Below are 21,270 nucleotides of genomic sequence, written 5' to 3'. Positions count from 1 at the left end.
GTTCCTTATGTACCTCGAAAGCGCTGCGGAATAAGTTGGCACTATACAAATAAAGATTAATATTATATTAAGATTTTAAATAGGCAATGTACTTTCAACAAGCTTTGTATAAATCAATAATGCAAAAGAGTGTACAAAATGTTGTAATATATTTTAGTAGAGAAAAATGCCTTTTGCTCCACGTATGAGCCACTTCTTCTTCTCTGCCTTCTGTACTGAAAATTCACTCTGAATTTACTGCATGATAGACAAAATGATCAGCTCACTGATGGATCAGGTTACATGCTGCCCATAGAAGTCTTATGTTGATGTCAATATTTTAGTCTAGGATATATCACCCTTCCTCAGCTTTCTATACATCCTCAGCACATGGCAAACCGTCATCCAGCTACAGAATTTTTTTTAGCAAAGACACAAGAGAAAATAAGATCAGGCAATAAATTGCTGGTAATTAACACATTTTTATCCTTTGTTTAATTTAAGTATTTTACTTACATTTCAGTGCCTAACTTTTCAGAATTAGCTTCTGTGCATGTACATGAGGAATAACACTATTTCTGCCCATTAAATAACTTGGATCCTGGCAGGAGTCTGAATGCTGTGGTATGTTCTATCCACTGTGCACAGAGAACTGCAAAACTTGTGTTTTATTTATTTAAATTTCTGCCCTCGGTGCGTTTAGCAGGACAGTGGGCAGTGCAAACTATTGAATGCCATCCTTCCCTGTATACAAGTGTCATACAGAAACAGTTGCCAATCACTGAATAGTACCACCCAATAAAACTTAAGATCACAATAGATTGAAATCAATAAGTTACAGGTTATCCCAACTCTTTTGGCATAAAACTATATACGGTACTATTCTGAAGGAACTTGGCAGGGAGGTTATTCCAAACATCTTACAGAACCCATCGGTGTTGTGATTTCAAAAGAGAAGTAAGCATGATGTGCCTTTTGCCTGCTGCACTAAATTTCCTTGGACGACCACTGTGTTTGTGGTCCTCAGCGTTGCCAGTTTCCTTGGGCTTCTTCAAAAGAGCTTGAACAGCACATCTTGAAACCCTAGTCTGCTTTAAAATCTTTGCCTGAGAGAGACCTTGCTGATGCAGTATAACTACCTTGTGTCTTGTTGCTGTGCTCAGTGTTGCCATGATGTATGACCTGTGACATGAAACGCTCTTCCACAACCTCCCCTTTTATCGCAGAGTTTGGCTGTTCCTCACCCACTTTTAAGCCTCCATCTCTGTTTCACTTAATGACTGTGTTTCAACCTATGTATCAAAATGATGATCATTATCACCTGTTTGGTATAATTGGTTACTTGACTTTAATTTAACAAATCCCTGACTTTATGCAAGTTTACCTAGAAGAATTGATGCCGTTTTGAAGGCAAAGACTGGTCACACCAAACATGGATTTGATTTAGATTTCTCTTTTGTTCATTGAGTTTGCATTTTGTTAAATTGACAATAATAAAATAGTAAAGCGTCTATTTCTGAAAGAATTCTTACATTCCAGCAATTTTCTGCCTAAACACTTGCACAGCACTGTATGATTTTTCTCCCCTCCTTCTCTACAATATGGTGCCCGTGGATTGGAGACCATGTTCAATGTGACAAGTTCCCTGTGAGATGCTTTTTCCAGCAGTTTCCCAGTGTATTCCCTGTATACTGTCTGATCTGCTACAGCTCATCTGCCTTCAGACCTTGTAACTCCCATCCAGCCTGAAGACACCGATGCTAGAAAGTACCGCAGTCCTGTGGCCTCTGCGCTGCACTGAGAATGGCCACACTGTGCCCGCTGCTAGCAGTCAGAAGGGGGCGGCTGTGTGCGGAGACCCCCCAGCCTTACATGTCACAGCAGTGCTGGTGATTGGATAGCCCCTAATGCCGGCGACCCTCCCCCCCAGCTGTTATACTCCCGGGTTCTTGTTAATCTATGCGCAGCAAAAATCCCCCGATTAAGTGTTTTGCTGGGATGTCAGCTCTGGAGGTGACGTCAGGCAGAGTGGTGCGCGGCAGGTGGTGAGCCCGAGCAGGTTCAGCACCAGCGAGCGGACAGCTCCTCTCCATCACTGGTCCCCAGTCAGCAGCGTCCTCCTCCATCCAGCAGCCCCCGCCCTCCTCCTCCTCCCCTCCCCCAGTCTGTGTATTGGTTACCAGCTTGTGCAGTCTCTCCTGGATGTGACTGCATCAAACCGCAGCAAAGCCAGCGCAATCCGTGAGAAGCGCGGAGACATCCTCCGGAGGAGCCGGGACGGAGTGCGCGGCCGCAGGGAGCGCTGAGCCCGGCTGTCCAGTCCGCAGAGCAGTCCGTGGGCGCTGCCCCTCCTCGTGCCCGCAGCCGCCCGTCTTTGTATCCTCTGCAGGCCTCGGCGGTCCGCCGGACTCTTCTGCTCCTCTTGTCCCCAGGGTGTGTCCGTGTATGATCCGCTTCCAGTCCATCTCCTCTCTGGCTGAAGATGGCGGATCGAGCTGAGATGTTTTCTCTCTCCACCTTCCACTCCCTCTCCCCTCCGGGCTGCAGGTGAGCGCCAGCTTCTGTGCCATCATCCTCTGTAGGTGGCATTCATGCAATCCCAGATGGGTAGTGGATGGCACAGCCAACCCTATGGGCTGCCCTCCTCCCAGTTGTGTCCTCCATTAGTGGAGGGATGCAGTGGGAGCTGTGCCAGCAACTACACAACAACAGCAGAGCTGAGCCCAGGATTGCCCATTTGCTAATGCTATTATTGATACATTGTATCTCCATGGATTGCTTGTCTCCCACCTCCAGTGATTGGATGGATACAATGCTGTACCGAAATTGAGATGTTTAAGATACAATGTAAACTGTAAGGAGGAAACATAATGTACACGTCTGACAACAAACGGGGAAAGAATATATTATACTGAATATTTGCTTTGTGCTTCCATAATCTTATACTATTGTATCCGCAAATAAAAAAACCCGGGTATTTTCTGCTATTCTATTTCAGCTCACAATGCAGTAAATATGGCAATGCTAATTTAATGGCCAGAAAAAAAAGGACTTGCAGAGCATCGCTGTAGTAATGGGCTCCGTATGCTGGGCCTATATCAACACACAAAAGGGACAATGATATTCAGTCTGCTCACACTGACATCACTGCATACTCATCTAGCCCACCGGTATGGGAAAGGAGCTGCTACATGTTGGGAATTCTAATGCTACAGTTACAAATGGCTTCCTGGGATATGGGTTGGCAGGCACTTGTCTTCCCACAGGGACTAAGTTACACATATACAGAAATTCTTATTTCTGTAATGTCCTAAGAGACAGGCAAACGTTCACCCTGTAATTGTCTCAAATATGACACATTGGAAACATTTTTGAAAACATTGGGCTATTTTGAAACTATGTTTTTAACTGTTATAAACAATGTTGCATTATAGCTCTCACAGCTGTGTGAATGGACTAACCTCAGAGCTGCCGGCCATTAAACCTGGCCCACCATCTCTCCAACTACACAGACAGGTTTATGGCACTTTGTAGACAGAGGTTCATAACTAATGAATACCTAATAGCATTCAACCCCTTTGACTTTTCAGGTTGTATTGCGTAGCAACACTGAATCATTATGGGTTCAGGGTTCATTCTATTTGAATTACGTCTGTCTGTTTTGGGTGCAGTAATGGGAATCAAATAAATAAAGCATTTTTTTCCCATTGATTTCAATAAATAAAATTCTTGATTTTGATTCTGTTCCTTTGTTTTATGGAACAAGTGGCGCAGTTGTTAAAACAACCACATTGAACAGAATCTATCTGAAAGCATTCCATTTTTTTTGAAAACCTATTGAAATTGATGGAGGGAAAAAAAACGGAAACATTCAATGCCGTTTGACTTTCAATTTTTGCTCCAAAAATGGAACAGACTGAATTCAAATGGAAATCCGTAACGCAGTCCTTTGTTTTATATTTTTGTTGGGAATCAATATACAAGCATTTAATGAGAAAGGGAAAATATATTTACTTGCATTAGAATTATTATTATATGCACCTTTATTACTATGACTGACGTAAATCACAGCTGGAATCACTGATTGGTTTTGGGGGTCACATTAGTAGTCACAGATTCCTTCTGATTTGTAAAGTGACTATGGTATATATACACACCTGTATCTGGAAAGTCCAATTGGTAATCAGTCTGCTTCCTGGCACAAATGGCAAAATAAAGACAATTGTATTGAAAGATATCAGTCTGGGTTGGACATAAGAAAATGTTTCTCGGAGTTCTATTTAGTCAATCATAAAACAATAGGAATTATATGGCACATATGTAAATCTGCCCAGAGCAAGCTCTCTTTAAACAATGAATAGCAATACCAGTTCCCTAAAACTGGCTATGCATTCAAGATAACGATCGGTCGCAATATGGCTGCTCAATCATCCGTGGAGTCGCTTATTGAAATGATTCCACCAACAACATTACAGATCAAATTTGATATCGGGAGTAAGTTTTAAGAAAAATTAACTACTTGGGTTTACACAAAATCACAAATAAAATCATTCGAATTTAGCCAATCATACCATGCACGTATATTTTCAGCTGACTACGGCCAAAATGATCTAACATGGTCTATCATATTTTTGGCAAGCAGTCTGCCATTTGCCATCAAAAACAATTGGTTAAAAAACTAGCATCAACAATGCACATCCAAAATCACCAAAATTGGCTATTTTCTCTTGTGTACAGGTAGCTTTAGAGACCTATGAAAACTCTGAAGGAGTTATAAGCTGCTGAGGTTGAGATGAGAGAGATTGTAGCTAAAGATATCAAATGCCAACTGTAGCTTACCAAAACTCACTTGGAAGACTGATGTCAAGTGAGAAAAACTTCTACAGTCTGGTGAGGCTAAAAAAGAGCTTTGGGCAGTAAAATTCTGTGTCTGATGTTAATCACTACACACCAGCAGAAACACACCACATCAAACATAAAGCATAGTGACAGTAAGATCAGTAGTAGTATGTAATGTCTGCAACTGCAATAGGCTTCTGAAGAAAGAGGATAACATTAATGCAGCAAAATCCAGGGAAACCCCAGAGGAGACCATTCTGCAGTCTATAAGTGATCTGTAACCTGAGAGAAGAATTATTTTCCAGCAAGATATTGACACCAACACTAAGCCACAAGAAATAACAAGGCTGACAAGTTCAGTTTTAAATTCAGTGGAGAATAGGTGGTTGGACATGAAAACAACTCCAGGACAGATCTTTAATTGTTTTGCAAAAAATAATGGGGGAAACTGAAGGGCCTATTCACATTATTAGTTTTATAATCAGTTTCTAGGGATTTAGTTCAGATTTTTTTAGAAGTGCCCTAAAAAAAACATTGTGATTCAATATTGTAACACCTGAAAACATGGCCTACACTAGGCAATGGGCCAGGGGATTGCTGTTAAAGGGAGCTGAGCAGCTCAAGTCATTCACTAACCCCTTACCAGAAATGAAGATACCAGTGCATCCTAATTTTAGTGTTCTTACCGCAATAGGACATAAAATGATGTCCAGTTAATGACACCAACACAGGAGCTGTGCCCATTCCATTTGTAGCTCTTAGAATGTGTCAAAAATGGTGCGGGAGTGGAAAATCACTGAGTCCTGAAGACCCAAATAAGCCAGTCCTTAAAGGGGTTGTACCATGATAGAAGTCATGTCCTATCCACAGGATAGGGGGTAACTTCCATATCGGTAGTGGCCCATCCACAGGGACCCCCAACAATCCTGTGAACAGGATTCCAGCATGTCCTGAAGTGCAGGCAGCGCTGGTCACATATGCGCACCTTTGTTCTACTCATTTGAACAGGGCCACCAGAGATAAACGACTTCAAGCACTTGGCTATCTCCAGCAGTCACATTGAAAGGACATACTACTTCAGGATGTGCTGGAGCCCCATTATTGGAGGTCCTCTGAGGATAGGGGATAACTGTCTATCATGGAACAAGCTCTTTAAGGGGTTAAGCATACGTGCAATGCCTAATTTTTGTCTTTATAAGGGGATATAAATGTACTGTTATCCTTTGTCATGTGAATCAAAGAGCTTGCTTATGAAGGATATTCCTATTTATGTTGAAAATGAGGTCAGGTACTTTCTAGTTGTCCGAATGCCGTTTATGGCTTTTTCAGTGTGGTAAGATTGTATTTATATGGAATTCTGAGCACTAAAAGCAGGAAGAAAAATGCTTCTTGTGCAAGACTGTTCTGTGAGGTATTGGCTGGACGTGCGTTGTCTGCTCTCACCTATGGTGGTTGTGTGTCTAATATGAAAGGTCGGGCTGATGCTGGTGGTGGTTACTTTCCTTCTGGGATAATCCCCCAGGCAGATTCACTTGCACTGTTTGGTTGTCATTGTACTCAATAAAGCCTAACCCATTTTAAACAATGCATGCACCGGCTCGGCTTCCAACGTGGCTCCATCTCTGTAGGACTCCATAGAATTCTGATTGTCTCTGTATGCAATACAGTAATTGCTTATACTTAACGTTTTTGGAATAAGAGATATATAGGAGGTGTTGAGGAAAATTGCAAATCCTGATGTAGTATTACAGATTTGGGTGTTTTAACAAGGGTTTTTTCCTTTTAGACATGAACCTTAATAGGGATAAATATCAACTCAATTACCATGATGTGATATTTTCAACCAGCACAACATTTTCATCCCACTGATTGTGAGTGAATATTCGTCTGAACATTCATTTACCCAATCATTGCCATGTGTAAACACTGTAACAATCAGCTAAATGAGCAAATCTGATTTGGTGGCTGAATTGACCGTTAGTACTGCTGCAAAGATGATTGCTAATGGCATCACGTCTCCTTGTGTAAACGTAGGATGTAATGCCGCCAATGATGGAAATACATTGTGGATGCACGATTGTATTGGTGATAGGTTATTCTCTATACTGTCTGTATGGGCCTGTGTGAAGCCTATTTAAATAAACACAGATTTTGGCGACCGCTGCTCATCATCTGGCTCAGATCGGACCTTAAGTCATAATTCAATAGAATGTATCAATATAATAGATCCACGATTCACATAAGAATGTCACAGTTGTACAAGACTTGTTACTTAACAACATTATGCCAGGCAAAATTTGCAGTCAGCTTAAACTTAGACTCCATAATCGTTATCCATGACACACTATTCATGTTTCCACATCTCACGTGTTTCTACACGTCATCACATATTTAATGTTGCGGTATAGCCCCAGCCTAGCACTTGAATATAATGTTTGAGGCTATGTTGCTGTAGTCAGAGTACAGTTCTCAGCTGTCTTATTGTCTCGTCCTAAACTTTATTGTAGAGTCTAAAAGCATGAAATACTTGGCACTATGAGCCTCATATCATTCAGTAGTATTGAAGTGGAGTCAGTAATGTTCCAAAGGGTAGTGCTATTAGCTCTGCTATTATCAGTAGAAGCACTTCCATTTCAAATAGAATCACAACAAATAGAACAGCCGCATTGTTTCTATTCTTCACCATTCCTTATTGTATTATTATGCTATAAAAGTCATGTTTATTTATTATATATTGTACATTGGGAACTCATTAATATTCTAAAAGTAACAAAAATGTAACTTTTATAATGGTAGACAAAGCCAGTGGCAGATTTCACCAGTATGATGATGTTACATCTGCAGTTTTCCATTATTATAGTGCCTTGTGAAAGTATTCACCCCCTTGGTGTTTTTCCTGTTTTGCTGCATTGCAACCTGAATTAAATAAATGTTAATTTAGATTTTATGTCATAGACTTGACAAAATAGTCTAAATGCTTACAGTGGAGTTAAAACAACAAGTTTGTGAGCGCATATGTATTTAGCCCCTTTTTTTATGAAACCTCTCAATAAGCTCTGGTCCAACCAGTTACCTGCAGAAGTCACATAATTAGTTGAATAAGGTCCCCAATTACAGTGGCACATCATCTGTCACAGGATGTCAGTATAAATGCACAAGTTCTGAAAGTCTGCAACATTACTATACAAGCAATGTGAAGACCAAGTTGCTCTCCAGTCAGGTCAGAGACAAAGTTGTGGAGAAATATACATCAGGGTTTGGTTACATAAAGTTATCCCAAACTTTGACTGCCCACCAAAACTAACAGATCGGCAAGGAGGGCATTAATCAGAGACTCATCAAAGACGATAAGTCTGATGCAGCTGCAAAGATCCACAATGGAGAATAAAGTATTTGACCACTATAAGTCATACACTCCACAGAATCAGGTTTTATGAAAGAGCCACCAGAAAAAAAAGCCATTACTTAAAGAAAAACATAATAATAAAACAGTTTACCATACAGAATGTCGAGGACTCCTCAACACATGGAAGAAGGTTCTCTGGCAGATAAGACTGAACTTTTGGTCATCACAGGAATTGCTATTTGTGGCACAAACCCAATACTTTCCCCAAAACCCAAGAACATCATTCCTACAGTGAAGCATGGTGGTGGCAGCATAATGCCATGGGGATCCTCTTCTTTGACAGGGACTGGAAAACTGGACAGAATTGAAGAAAATATGGATGGAGGTAAATAAAGGAATTATCTTGAAAAAAAACCTGCTTCAGTCTGCCAGAGATTGGAGACTGTGGTGGAGGTTCACCTTTCATCAGGATAATAGCCCTAAACATACCACTAATGATACATTGGAGGGGTCTAAAGAAAAAGATTTACATGCCTTGGAATAATGTAATCAAAGCCCAGACCTCAATCCAATTGGGAACCTTTAACATGACTTGAAAACTGCTGGACACCAACACAGCCCATGTAACTTGGAGGAGTTGGAGCAGTTTTGCCTGGAAGAATGAACAAAAGTCCCATCAATGTCTAGATGTTCTAAGGTAATAGAGTTATAGCTGTAATTGCAGCAAAAGGTGGCTTCGCTAAGTGTTGACTTTCAGGGGATGAATACTTAAGCACAGTAAAATTCTCTGCTTTTTGTTGACTTAACTTGTTTGTGCCACAGTCAAAAATATTTAGCACCTTTAAAGTGGTAGGCATGTTGTGTGAATCCAATGCTCCAAACCCCTCAAAACTCAATCCATTTTAATTTCCGCTTGTAGTGTAATATGGCAGAAAAACCACCTAGGGGTGAATACTTTCACAAGGCACTGTCACTGCATGTTTTCACTAGTAGGTACAGTAGTATGGATCTGATTAGAAACCCATTATCTAGCCCACCATTTCCCAAACTCCAGTTCTCATTACCTCTCTAACAGTTCATGGGTGAGGAGATCCTATAGTAAGATCTGTGACCATGTCTGAGGATCTGACAATAATTACATCATCTGTGAAATTCAGGAAATCCTGAATACATGAACTGTTGATGGTTAGGAGAACTGGAGTTTGGGAAACACTAATCTACTATAGACAGTTCTTAGAGCCACAAAAAGCTAAAAACTTGCTAATTCTGCTGCTGTTGTTTAGAGCTATCTTCATAGATAGAGCTATGATAACAAGTATTCTGCTATGTACTCACTGTAAGCAGCGTTATATATAATGTAAAGGGCTGGCTTATGTTCAGTCCACTGACAATTAGCTTTTTAAATATTTCACAAAACTTTCTGCATATAGCAGTGTGTGTGGGCGTCAGTTATAGCACTAAGGAACATTTCTTCTATTTCTAGATTTTCTGCTACTGACAGTCACAAAGCTACATGAGAGAGTTTCATGCTATTTTCTAACTAAATTCACCTCGCTGGTAGACCTTTAGCTGTAGAATATAATGAGGTTCTTGGAAAATGTTGTTGATTATGTGAGACTTTAGGGATTGTGATTGCCCTCCCCCATTGCCTCATGTGTTTATTATAAGGTCGTATGAGGCACCATGGAGCCAGAAAGGTAGCATGAATACAAACTATATCCCTATGGAGCCTTTTCATTTGCACATTCCATAGAGGCAGACCATGTAGCTGGTTAGGAACTCAGGGAGAGAGGGAGCCTGGTGAGGTGTGGTTTACCTCCTTTTTCACTGGGGGGTTGAAATCAAGGCAGGACTCCCCTCTCCAAAGGAAATCAATTTGATTGAAAGCATGGGGGTTGGAAGTTTAAGGGACATAGAAAAGTAAAGAGGAAAAACAAACACCTTCTGTCCTGGGTGCTAAATCTAGCACCTATATAAGGGGTCCATTTTTATCCTTGCAATGAGGCCCCCTCCTCTACTGTCCTGTTCTCTAAGAAAATGATCATGTATGCTATAGGGTGTCTACCACTGAACTTTATGTAGAATGGTAACATACTACATTAATAAGTGCTCCAGAATGGGAAAGGATTAGTAATATTTTATGAATGAGACAATTATGAGGGATATAGCCTTACGCAAAAAAGAAAAGCTTTCCAAAACCCTATAGACTCAGATAGCAGACTCACAAATGTAGCTCTTTTAGTCATCTTTAGCAGGAAATGACTCATAACTAGAGATGAGCGAGCACCAAAATGCTCGGGTCCTCGTTATTCGAATTGAGCTTTTTGTAAAATTCGAGAGCTCTATTCGAGTAACGAACCCCATTGACTTCAATGGGAGACTCGAGTATTTTTGTATGGGACCCGCCGGTTGCCAAGCTTTTTTTTTCTCCTGTGTTCGTGTTCTCTCTCTCTCTCTCGTTCTCCCCCCCCGCCCCCTCTCTCTCTCTCCTCCGCCAAGCCAGCCACAAACTACCATTGATGTGCGCAGCGTTGCAGCGGGGAGGGGGCCAAAACTGGGGCGGGTTTGAACACGGCGTGATGCTCGCTCGAGTAGCGAGCACCATCGAGTATGCTAATACTCAAACGAGCATCAAGCTCGGAAGAGTACGTTCGCTCAACTCTCCTCATAACGTGAAATCTAAAATCTACACATTGAAGTGAGAATTATTACCTATTATCACTGATAACCGATGGAAGAAAGTAAATTAATAAGAATCAGGCTCGCCGAGTCAGACACCTTTGGGTATCGTAGTGCAATGCTTATTAGGAGCTTTTTCATAAAACCAACTTGTACTTGATCTTTTCTGGGTCTTTATAGACTGATCACTGCTTCAGCTTAGGAAAGACAGGATTATTATGTAAATATGCTCGAAGAATTTAGTACATTTTAAGTCTATTACTCATTTTTCTCATTGCTTAGTTCATGGAAAGGCTGAAAGGCATTGACTGATTTGATGAAACTCCATTATTACATACAGTAATATTCTGGAGGGACAATTAGGTTGGCTTTGCACATCATGTTTTTAATATGCAAATGGATTCCAGAGAGAGATGAAACTTAATTTGTGAATCAAGCTTCATTGTGTGAAAAACTGTTCATTTACAGAAGATCACAAAATGTAGCCAGTATATAAAAATAAATAGAATGGGAGCTGCTTTGCGGATATGAACCATCTCATTTTGAAGTAATATAGTAAATTTAAAGGGGACCTCTCAACTCCCCTGATATGCGCGTTTTGGTAAAGACTTGTATTCTCCATGAAATCACTGTTGGAGCTCCTTTTCTTAGACCTCTGCATTGTTCCATTATGCTATTGTATCTCTTGGAAATGTATCAAGAAATCGACACCTGGGTGTTGCTATTCTTTTAGTGAAAAGAAAAAAAAAAAGGCACCATTGTGCAGCGAACAATATAAAATATCCCACACCCACTGTGTGCTGAGCACTGACAGCACTGTTGGAAAGTGATGTACAAGCTGCCGCCCTCCTGGGAGCCGGAATGGTTACAAACCTCCATAAGGGTCATGACAATGAGAGGAGAAACCAGGAGATTGTGGTGCTACTAGTACAGAGAAGGAACCCATAGATAGCAGATAAGCCTTTATTAGCTAACGTGCTTCAGCATCAAATCAATGTCTGCTCTTCTAGAAGTAATCCTTGGAGCAAAAGGAATAGATATTATTCTTCATCAGCAGGGCATTAAGAACTGGCACATACTTCCTAATGACCCACTGTTGAATAATATTTCTTGATCTCCAAGGGTTACTTTTATGAGAGCAGACATTGATCCGATGCTGAAATGCATTATCCAATCAAGATTTATCTGCCATCCATGGTTTCTTTTCTATACTATCATTTTTTTAGGTCTCATTCAGATGGCAGTATTCTGTTCAGTATTTGAAAATAGCCAAAACCAGGGGTAGTATCTACAGAGACAAAAGCTAGAATGAAAAGATTTGTACCTCATCCATATTTTGGACCCACTTCTGATTTTGGCTTAGAAATACTGATGCAAAATTCTGCTGTGTGAATGAGGCCTTAGCATGTGTCCGGATAGTCTGGTACTGTCATCACTGATTGGATAGTATCAGAGTGTATAGTGATGTCACCTATTGACAAGGGAAATGGTAACGCCCATTTGTCAGTGTATTCACAACAGGGGAATGACGCAATGCAGAGTGTAAGATTTGTGGGAAATGAAAATTGATATGACAGGAGAGCTGACAGGTCCTATTTAATGCTATAATTCTATGAGTCATTACAAATATAATGACATTTCACGATTAATAGAGGGATTTAGGCAAAAAGTACTGTAGTACTCTGCAAAGAAGGGCACTTTTGAGTCAAGACATTATCTTTATTCCACCTTCCTACATACTAGTCTGCCACATAAAAACAATCACAGAAAACGGCCATATACTTACTGACTAAGGAGTGCATATAGCTGCATCCTCTAACCATGCAGGCAGCAAACCAAAATGAAGGAGCTAATTGCACCTGTGAGGGACACCGATAAGACAGCCACTCACACAGCCTCTTAATATAGAGGGGGGTGGCTGCTTGGTGTATAATCTCCCACAGAGTGGCAGACCTTCAGATACATGTAGTGCACCATGCAGACCAGCAACCTATTAATGAGGCCATAATAGTTCGGCGGGTTGCCCTGCACTTCAAATAGAGAACCACATTGGTACTGCACCCCTGGGCTCTCCCTGGAGTTTTAAAGCCACACTGCATGTGAATGATAGATAATAAATGCAAGGCATTAGTTGGATTTTGGCCAAAATACATCAGCCCACTAACCGCGTCAAGGTTCCTTGCCTGTAGTGGGTCCCTACACTAATATAAATGCATCACAGAAGGGGAAATATAAAGACATAAAAAGAATCACAGAAAACGGCCATTACTTACTGAGTCTGGAGTGCATATAGTTGCATCCTCTCACCATGCAGGAAGCAGACTACAAAATGAGGGAGATAATTGCACCTGTGAGGGACACCAATGAGACAGCCACTCACACTGCCTCTTAATATAGAGGGGGGGGGGCTGCTATATGCACTCCTTAGTCAGTAAGTATATGGCCGTTTTCTGTGATTGTTTTTATGTTTTTATATTTCCCCTTCTGTGATGTATACTAGTCTGCCACACATTGAATTTTCGAGAATCCCAGATCAGTTAATCCCTAGTCTATTGTTCAGCTAGATTACTGTATTGCTGAACACTTCCCATCTGTGGTATTAAGTGATCCTTCTCCATTTTGTTTTTATTTACCAAGGAAGTCTAGTTAAGTTCTGGTTTTGTGTTTCTCAATAACTGAGTGTGGAATTAAGTCTTAATCGCTTAACTTGTGACCATATGCTTTGCAAATCAGTAATCTGAAAAAACTTGACCTTATTTTTATACCGTGCTTCTGCAGTTTTGTAACGCACGTTTCCCCGAGCACAGCAAATACTCCAGGAGAAATGGGACATTGATTGCAGATCATTTGGATGAATGGACAAGATAGCTCTCTGGTATGGCTGATGGGGTGGTTTTCTCAGCAGGGGAACACCTCTTTGATATCTATATGCCCTAAGAGTATATGGACGGTGGTAGTTTTTATTAATCTTTATACAGTCAGTGAATAAAGAACTCTTTGTAGCTAGCAATCTGAGAGATTTGCTTACAAATACATTTTTTCCTAATCAATAGACATTATCTGTGCTTTTACTTAAGAAATGCTAAAGGCCAACTCTGAAGAAAATCCTAAAATAATTCTTGCCATAAACCAGAGGATTACATTTTAATTAGAATGTGCAGAGTCGGCAATGTTTTGTCCTGAATAGGACATTTACAAATAGCGTTGTGGGCTGTTCACATCACGTTATTAGTGTACATTTAGCATATATGTCAAATGTACATGACACAAAAAATGTATACAATTACAAGCATAGGTCTTCTTTTTTAGCTTGTATGTTACACATATAGCCATACATTCCCTACATTTGTATCCATTTTTACTTTAAAAAGTCTAACTTTTATAGTCTAACTGCAAACTTAATATAGTTTTGTAGTTGAACACGTTTTACTTTCTTTTCTTTTTTTTTTAAGGTATTTAAAACCAAAACTTATACGTTAAACGTTTGGAAATGTACAGCTTTACATTTCCATACAATTCCTATTAGCTATAAGGATGTAAAATGTTGAGGACAGGCCATCATTTTTAAAGTGTGGATAACCCCTTTAATATGCTTGAGTCTCTTTGCCTATTTCTCCTCCATTGTTCCTCTCTCACAATGATGTGACTATGCAAGCTGTGATCTCTATAAGAAAATGCAGGTCAGAAGTCTTGTAAAGGACGTATAACCAGCTGTGCGCAGTACTAACCTGATGTCTCTGGACTAGAGTAGGAAGAAGCAGGATTTAGAACCAGGGGATGATTACATGTCTGTTAATACACTGGGATTTCTTGTAGCTGTTAGCCATAGAGACACACAGCCTGAATACCAGCTGTGTACAGAAAAAAAAGATACTTGTAAAATACATTTATTTTATATAAATGAAAAAAAAATGCACGCACGCACGCACACACACACACGCGTAGTTTTAAGTGCAAATACCATGTAAACAGATATTATTTGAAAAGCACCAATATATTTGCTGCATTTGGTTTTTTTTTTACAAAGAAATGAGAAGATGGATCAAACATTCAGTCCCTAGGGGTGAGTGACAAGCAGCTGGGTGGAAGCAGGAGTTTGGGAATTATAAATCAGTAGGGAATGCAGAGTTACTGAAGCAGTAAAACACCCCCCTAACTAAACTTTTCAGTTCTATGATGGAACTCAACAGGCGCCCATTGACGATAATGGGGTTTCAAAAGTGATGACAAAAAGTCTTAAGAAAATGGGTGTGGTTTAGCAGTAGAGGCCGTGGCCTCCTGCACCCCATCAGATTTACTATAATTAATGCCAAAAACTGACATAAATCACAGCTCTAGTCTTCATCAGCTCATAGCTGTAGTAGACTTCAGATATGGCACACAGCCGGGCCGAAGATGCAACAAATGTACTAAGAGGCTTGTGCGTCTTAATGCATGGAGAGCACTTCATGCCAACACAGCCTTCACAGCATATAAAACAGCAGTCTAAGTAAATCTGCCCATGTCTGTCACATCCTTGGTGGAGAAAAACATCTCATCATTACCAGATTACGTTTATCACTGTGCAGGAACATGTTCAATCAAGCATAGCTGTGCAAAGGGAGACAGGAAGGAGGGGAGATCTTCCTGGTGACCAGTTGGCAAGAGCAGCACCAATGGGACAGCATGCTGGCTCAGTAGTTAGCAATATTGCCTTGCAGTGCTAACCATTGACTCCCCACACTTGGAGACATACTGATAGGGAACTTAGACTGCGGACATCATGTGTTGTACAGTGCTGCGGAATAAGTATGCAATGTGTAAATGTGGTTGGCAGGACATCTACTTTTACTGTCTTTGGTGATGGCTGAGCTTGCTATAGTAAGACTGACAGAGAAAGGGGCTCACATAAAAGTGCACTACATGGAATTAAATGGATTATCCCAAAATCTAAGGTTAATTATCTTCTATCCACAAGATAATGGATAATTGTAATTGCTTGGGGTCTTACCACTGAGACCCAAACAGATTCTGAGAATGAGGTCCCTGTGTCCCCTTCCTGTCACTGTGGAGTCACCCACAGTGATGTGAGACTGAATGGAGCACTGGCTGAGAATGTGGGGCCACCACCCAATTCATTTCATTGGGGCTGATGGAAATAGCCAAGCATTCGTACTTGTCCATCTTGGGCAGTCCCATTGAAAGTGAATGGAGTGGTACCAAGCATGGCGATCACCGCGCCATTCAATCTTCGCACTGCGGGGGCTGCAGTAAGGAGAGGGTGTGGGGATACAGAACCCTCATTCTCGGGGTTAGTGAGGGCATCAGCAGTGATCCCCACCAATCCTAAAGTTATCCCCCTATCCACAGAATAGGGAATAACTTCAGATTTTGGGATAACCCATTTAAGGAAAGGGGTGTAAGATACAAGATGGCCTTGTAAGTTACATTTACAGCTGTGGTAACTTAGCATTTTACTCTTGCAGTTGTTTGTGACTACTATGCTTTAGTCACAACATTTTACAGACAGGCTTGCTAATGACTATAATTTGTTCCCATGTTTTCAGAAACACTTATTTTGAGGTACAACGAGGAACAAGTTGTGTTTGTCTAATTGTCTGCCACTATGTGTGATATGTATTACTTTAAGCAAACCACAGATAATTCTGTATTATAGACTAGAGTCGTGTGTAATATTTTACTGGTTGCAATTGGTAACCAGCTTTTTGACAGCTTAACTGAGCTCCACTAATACTATATATTAGAGGGACTTTCTCATTCCAAAATCAGATTACTATACAACGTCTGGCATAAAGATGCCACGTCACAGAATGCAAAATTACCACAGCGAATTTTGTGCAGTCTTTGAGTTAGCAAAGAGTACTGGGAGATTCCAGCTCTGAAGATTGAAAAATTTAATTGCAGCCTCAGAATATAAGACAGCCTATAACTGAGGATCAGTACAAGATAGTGCATTTGAAATTATATAGTTTATTACACAGACTAGGTCTATATGTTGTTACAACCCGGGGGTAAGTTAGCAAACAGATTTGTCATCTGTGGGCCAGGATGATTAACCGGTATGTAACAACATCTATACACAGAAGCATTGCTTTCTAAATTGTCACAGTTGAATAATTATTAGGTTTTCTGTAAAACAAGACCTTTAGCCTGGGTTCTCACACGCCGGATTCCCGGCGGAAATCTCGCGGTTTGGCAGCAGCGAAAGACTGCGAGATTTCCACCGGGAGAAGCGCTGCTTCAAAACCCGCGGCACTTAGCCGCAGGTTTTGAAGCTGCCCGGCCGCTCGCTCTTCCTCGCAGCCGCAGCGGAGGAAGAAAAAGAATCAGCATGCTGCAGTCGGCTGATCCGCGCCGCAGTTCCGGCTTCTGCCGGTTTTGCCGCGACAGATTCTTCATCCCATATGGACGAGATTTCTGAGAAATCTCATCCACATGGCTGGCTAATCCTGGAATTAGCAGCCGCAGGCGGATTTGCCGCGGCGAAATTCCGGACGGAATTTCCGCGGCAAATGCGCCCCGTGTGAACCCACCCTTAGGGCAGCGTTCACTCATAGAATTGTTGTAGATTTTCCGCAGCAGAAAATGAGCACCAAAAACTGCGACAAGATTTTGATGTGGATCCACAGCAGACTTCACCCCTTCCATTGAAGGGGTGAAATCTGCTGCAGATCTGTGTAATCTGTGTAATCCTCACTGAATGCAGCAGATTGTATTGCAGATCAGCACCAAAGTGTGTTACATGTGAATTTGTTACATGCGTTTTGCATATCCAGCTCCTCATTACATATAATGTGCCACTAACAGACAAATCCATCACTACCTTTCTTTTTTCTTCAGTGCTACAATCTTCCAGAAATTCAGTTTTTGAACTTTCCCACACAGTATGGGAATGATTTCAGGACCATCTGATTGGTGGACCATACAAGCCTAATGCCTATCACGCATAACATGAAAGTCCTTCACATCATCCAGGGTGCCAATCTAGGGGCTGTTCACCTGTCAGCTTTCTGGCTGTTCAGTCGGCACTTACTCTCTCCACAGTGATCTCCAAAGGGACCTCTCTCAGGGACCAAATAGACCCAGAGTTTAGCAGCTCAGAGATATTTCCGGCTTGCAGACATACCCACACCTGTGTATGCTCATTAATTAGCAGAGACATCTCTAGCAAGAAAAAGGTTGTTTTTGCTACCTGCCCATAAAGCCCCTACTGGCCAATACTGACAGTGCATGGCTACAAATCATCCTCCTTCTCATAAAGGCCGTAGAACTTTTCCCGTATACCCACCTCCCAGGTCAAATCTCCTACCTTAGGGAATTCACAACCCTAAACACTCAAGTAGCTGAGCTTTACCAAGGCACCCATGTTACAGCTGACTCTACCTACATTGTCTGGAAGACTTAGGCCCTTTACATATCTAGAGCACCAGCTACTCTGTCCCTCTACTATCGCGGGGAAACATTCTAGGCTCTTTTGCCTTTTTTCTTTGACTTCAAGGCTTATGTTTCACCCAGGGATTTCCACTGCCGCCCTTTGCAAGTCACCTCAGACTCATCCGTCAAGTCTTTGCTGGTCACCTTATCACTTGTCAACTAACAAACACCTTCTGTATGATTTTGGCTTCTCACATACTTCATGGCAACCTCTTATTGCCCTGTCACCTCCAGCACATAATCAGTCTTCCAGACTTTGCAGCATAGACATTTGAACGGCAACTTTGAGCTCTTTTCAGAAGACCATCACCTTCATCTCTATATTTCACTTTAGATCTCTGACCAACATATTTCATCATTTTCCATATGGACTTTGCAGACACTGCTGTATCCTCAGAGTTTAGGGGCAACAGTCTTTTATGGCTCAGCTACCTTTAGGTGTCAGCATTTCAGAACCATGGCCACACTCTGACTTCTTGACAGAGACTCTGCTTCTTTACACAGACCATTTCCCCTGTCACAAATGTCTGCCTTTTCAACTGGACCTTCAGTACTTTCATTGCTGTCTGAACAAAGACCTAGACTTCTCTAGTTTCTGAATCTTGTCATCAGCAACACTTCTAACAGACACACAGAGTTTTACTTTAGTTTTCCCCTTCATGGTGAGTCCTTGTAACAGCCTTCTCTTTACAGACCTCTTTCATCTCCAACAGCGTCTATCCTCTTAGGAAAGCTTCCAGTCTCTCATTTTGGCTTTTTCCTCTCATCTTCAGAGGCTTGTTTCCACCACAAGATTCTTTTTTCATAATTTTGCTTGTACTGAGCCACTTGCTCTTTCAGAACCTGTCTCAGGTCAACTTCACCTTCAGCCAGACATCTGAGGTACTCATTCTCTTCTACCTTCTGCTTTAGGGAGACTTCAGCCTTTCGTCTAGTGGCCTCTTCCTAGGCTGTAGATCTTTGACTCTCAGCTTCGTCAGTGAGATCACATAATTTGCCAGATTCCTTTTCTGCCAACAAACATTGCCTCGGTGCTTCTTCTGCGTGAGGAGTGAGAACGTCTCCTGCAAGATCTCTTACCTTGCCTTCTGCTTCCAGTATCCTCTGGTTCAGGGCTCTCGCACACTTGCGTTTTTCTTGCGCGTTTTTTTCACGCGATTGTCAATGGAACTTTCTAATGTTAAAAATGCATTGCACAAAAATAGCAAAGCACCAACTTGCATTGCGTTTTTAACATTAAAGTCCCATTGACAATCGCGTGAAAAAAACGCAGCAATATTGTGTGAAAAAAAAACGCACAAGAAAAATGCAAGCGTGCAAGAGCCCTTAGACTCTTCTGTTACAGAGCAACACTTCGCTTCTATTTCGGCACAGACCTTCATAACTTCACATTAGAGGTGAGCATACTCCTCTTCCTAATCCATGCGCTGCTGCTCAACATTATTCACTTCTGCATTCAGATGCATAATTTTTTTGGTCAACCTATAACTTGTGGTGAAACAGTATCTTCAGCTATTTCTCACTGTATCTCTAATTCTTTTCCTAGGCTACAATTAACCTCACTGACGGTCCAGCTCCTCTCAAACACTAGCTACTTCCTTCTGAAGCTTACATCCACAGTCTCATTATTGATATGAATGACTTCTTTCCCATCCCCCTGTGGATCTGTACCTCCCACAGAACCTAGGGGACACATGACTTATGTTTTTCTATCTGCGCCCCACCCCCCTGCAAGGCAAATTTCACTTTCTTTAAGGGTCCTTCTACATTCCAAGATAATCTTTTACATGTCCAAAAGATTTATCTATCTATTTGCGTAAAGTGTTAATGGCTTTAATGTCCATTAACACTTGATCATCTTCATTTGCATGTTAAAGGACCTGCAGGAGTTGTTTGCAGAGCCCAGCCTGTGTTTAAACACATGCCCAGCTCTGTAAACAGCTGCTGTCATATTCCATTGTTCTCCTCGCTGCTAGTATAAACATACAGCGGGGGAGAACATTCTGCAGTCTATTGAAAGATGAGCGAAATACATTCAAATGGAATGTATTTGTTCAGTCTTTCAGCGTCTGAGCGATGGATTTTATGTAAACCAAAATCCATTGTTCAAACGAAAAGGGCACAATGCCCGTGTTTACATTTATGATTATTGCTCATTTTTGGCCGTTTAGACGAATTTTGAACAATAATTGTTGCATGTAAAAGGGCCTTAACTCATTATCCCTTGCATTTACTGTACCACAGCCTAGGCAGTAAAAATTAACATTTTCAGTACCCCGAATTTTTATTACGTCACATTTTAATGCATTATACCTTTTGTTCCTACTAGCAACGACACATGTTTCATCCAAAATTGCATTGGTACATCACTAATTGATTGGCCAGCAATCGCATTAATTTAATCACTTGTAATTTTCACATTACAGATTTCTTTATCATCCCTCATTTCACCCTTTTGAGGAATTATCACTCCCCCAACTGCAGGCAACAGTTCTGGAGGTACCACCATTGGAGAGAGTGTGCACTCTCATCTGACTTAACGCTGTCTTCAACACCGACACTCTTTTCCACGAGGCAGTTTAGCTCAGCTGCATGTATACCAGCAGCTATATACCAAGTCTGCTCAGCTGGCGACAATGTCTCACATACTTCAGCTGCTTCAGGGTTAAAATTTGTCAGCAGCGGTTGTTTTCATCTCCTGTGGAACCTCATCACTTACTGCAGCCGACTCAGCATTCTGCTCCATCACCGGCCCACAGTGTTCACCAACACTCACAGCTCTTATCTTCTGTGGGTGCAAGAATCATCTGCTTGCTATTAGTAACCACACTTTCACCCAAGGCACACATTGCAGCAGCATACTTTGGGTTAACCTCAGTAATACTGTGTGCATCACAGCAGCACACTTTCATTGTGGCCAGATAACCTGGCCACTAGGGGCATATCTGAGCTACCCCCCTTCCCCTATAAACACTTTTCTTAGATGCCAATTT

The 21,270-nt window shown here is 41.3% G+C and overlaps 1 protein-coding gene across 1 annotated transcript in view; it reads left to right on the top strand.

Moving 5' to 3' along the window:
* Nucleotides 1-2,179: 2,179 nt before the first annotated feature.
* The window catches only part of MAPK8IP2 (mitogen-activated protein kinase 8 interacting protein 2), a 74,243-nt gene continuing 55,152 nt past the window's right edge, over nt 2,180-21,270 (top strand). The window contains exon 1 of the mRNA XM_066592229.1: nt 2,180-2,526. Coding sequence (XP_066448326.1) covers nt 2,462-2,526 — 65 coding nt within the window. The 5' untranslated portion in view covers nt 2,180-2,461. The remainder of the gene's footprint in view (nt 2,527-21,270) is intronic.

This window comes from Eleutherodactylus coqui, chromosome 2 (genome assembly GCF_035609145.1).
Source record: "Eleutherodactylus coqui strain aEleCoq1 chromosome 2, aEleCoq1.hap1, whole genome shotgun sequence".
NCBI classification, from domain to species: domain Eukaryota; kingdom Metazoa; phylum Chordata; class Amphibia; order Anura; family Eleutherodactylidae; genus Eleutherodactylus; species Eleutherodactylus coqui.
The sequence above is the reverse complement of the archived record's forward strand: the minus strand, read 5'-3'. Positions and strand labels throughout refer to the sequence as shown.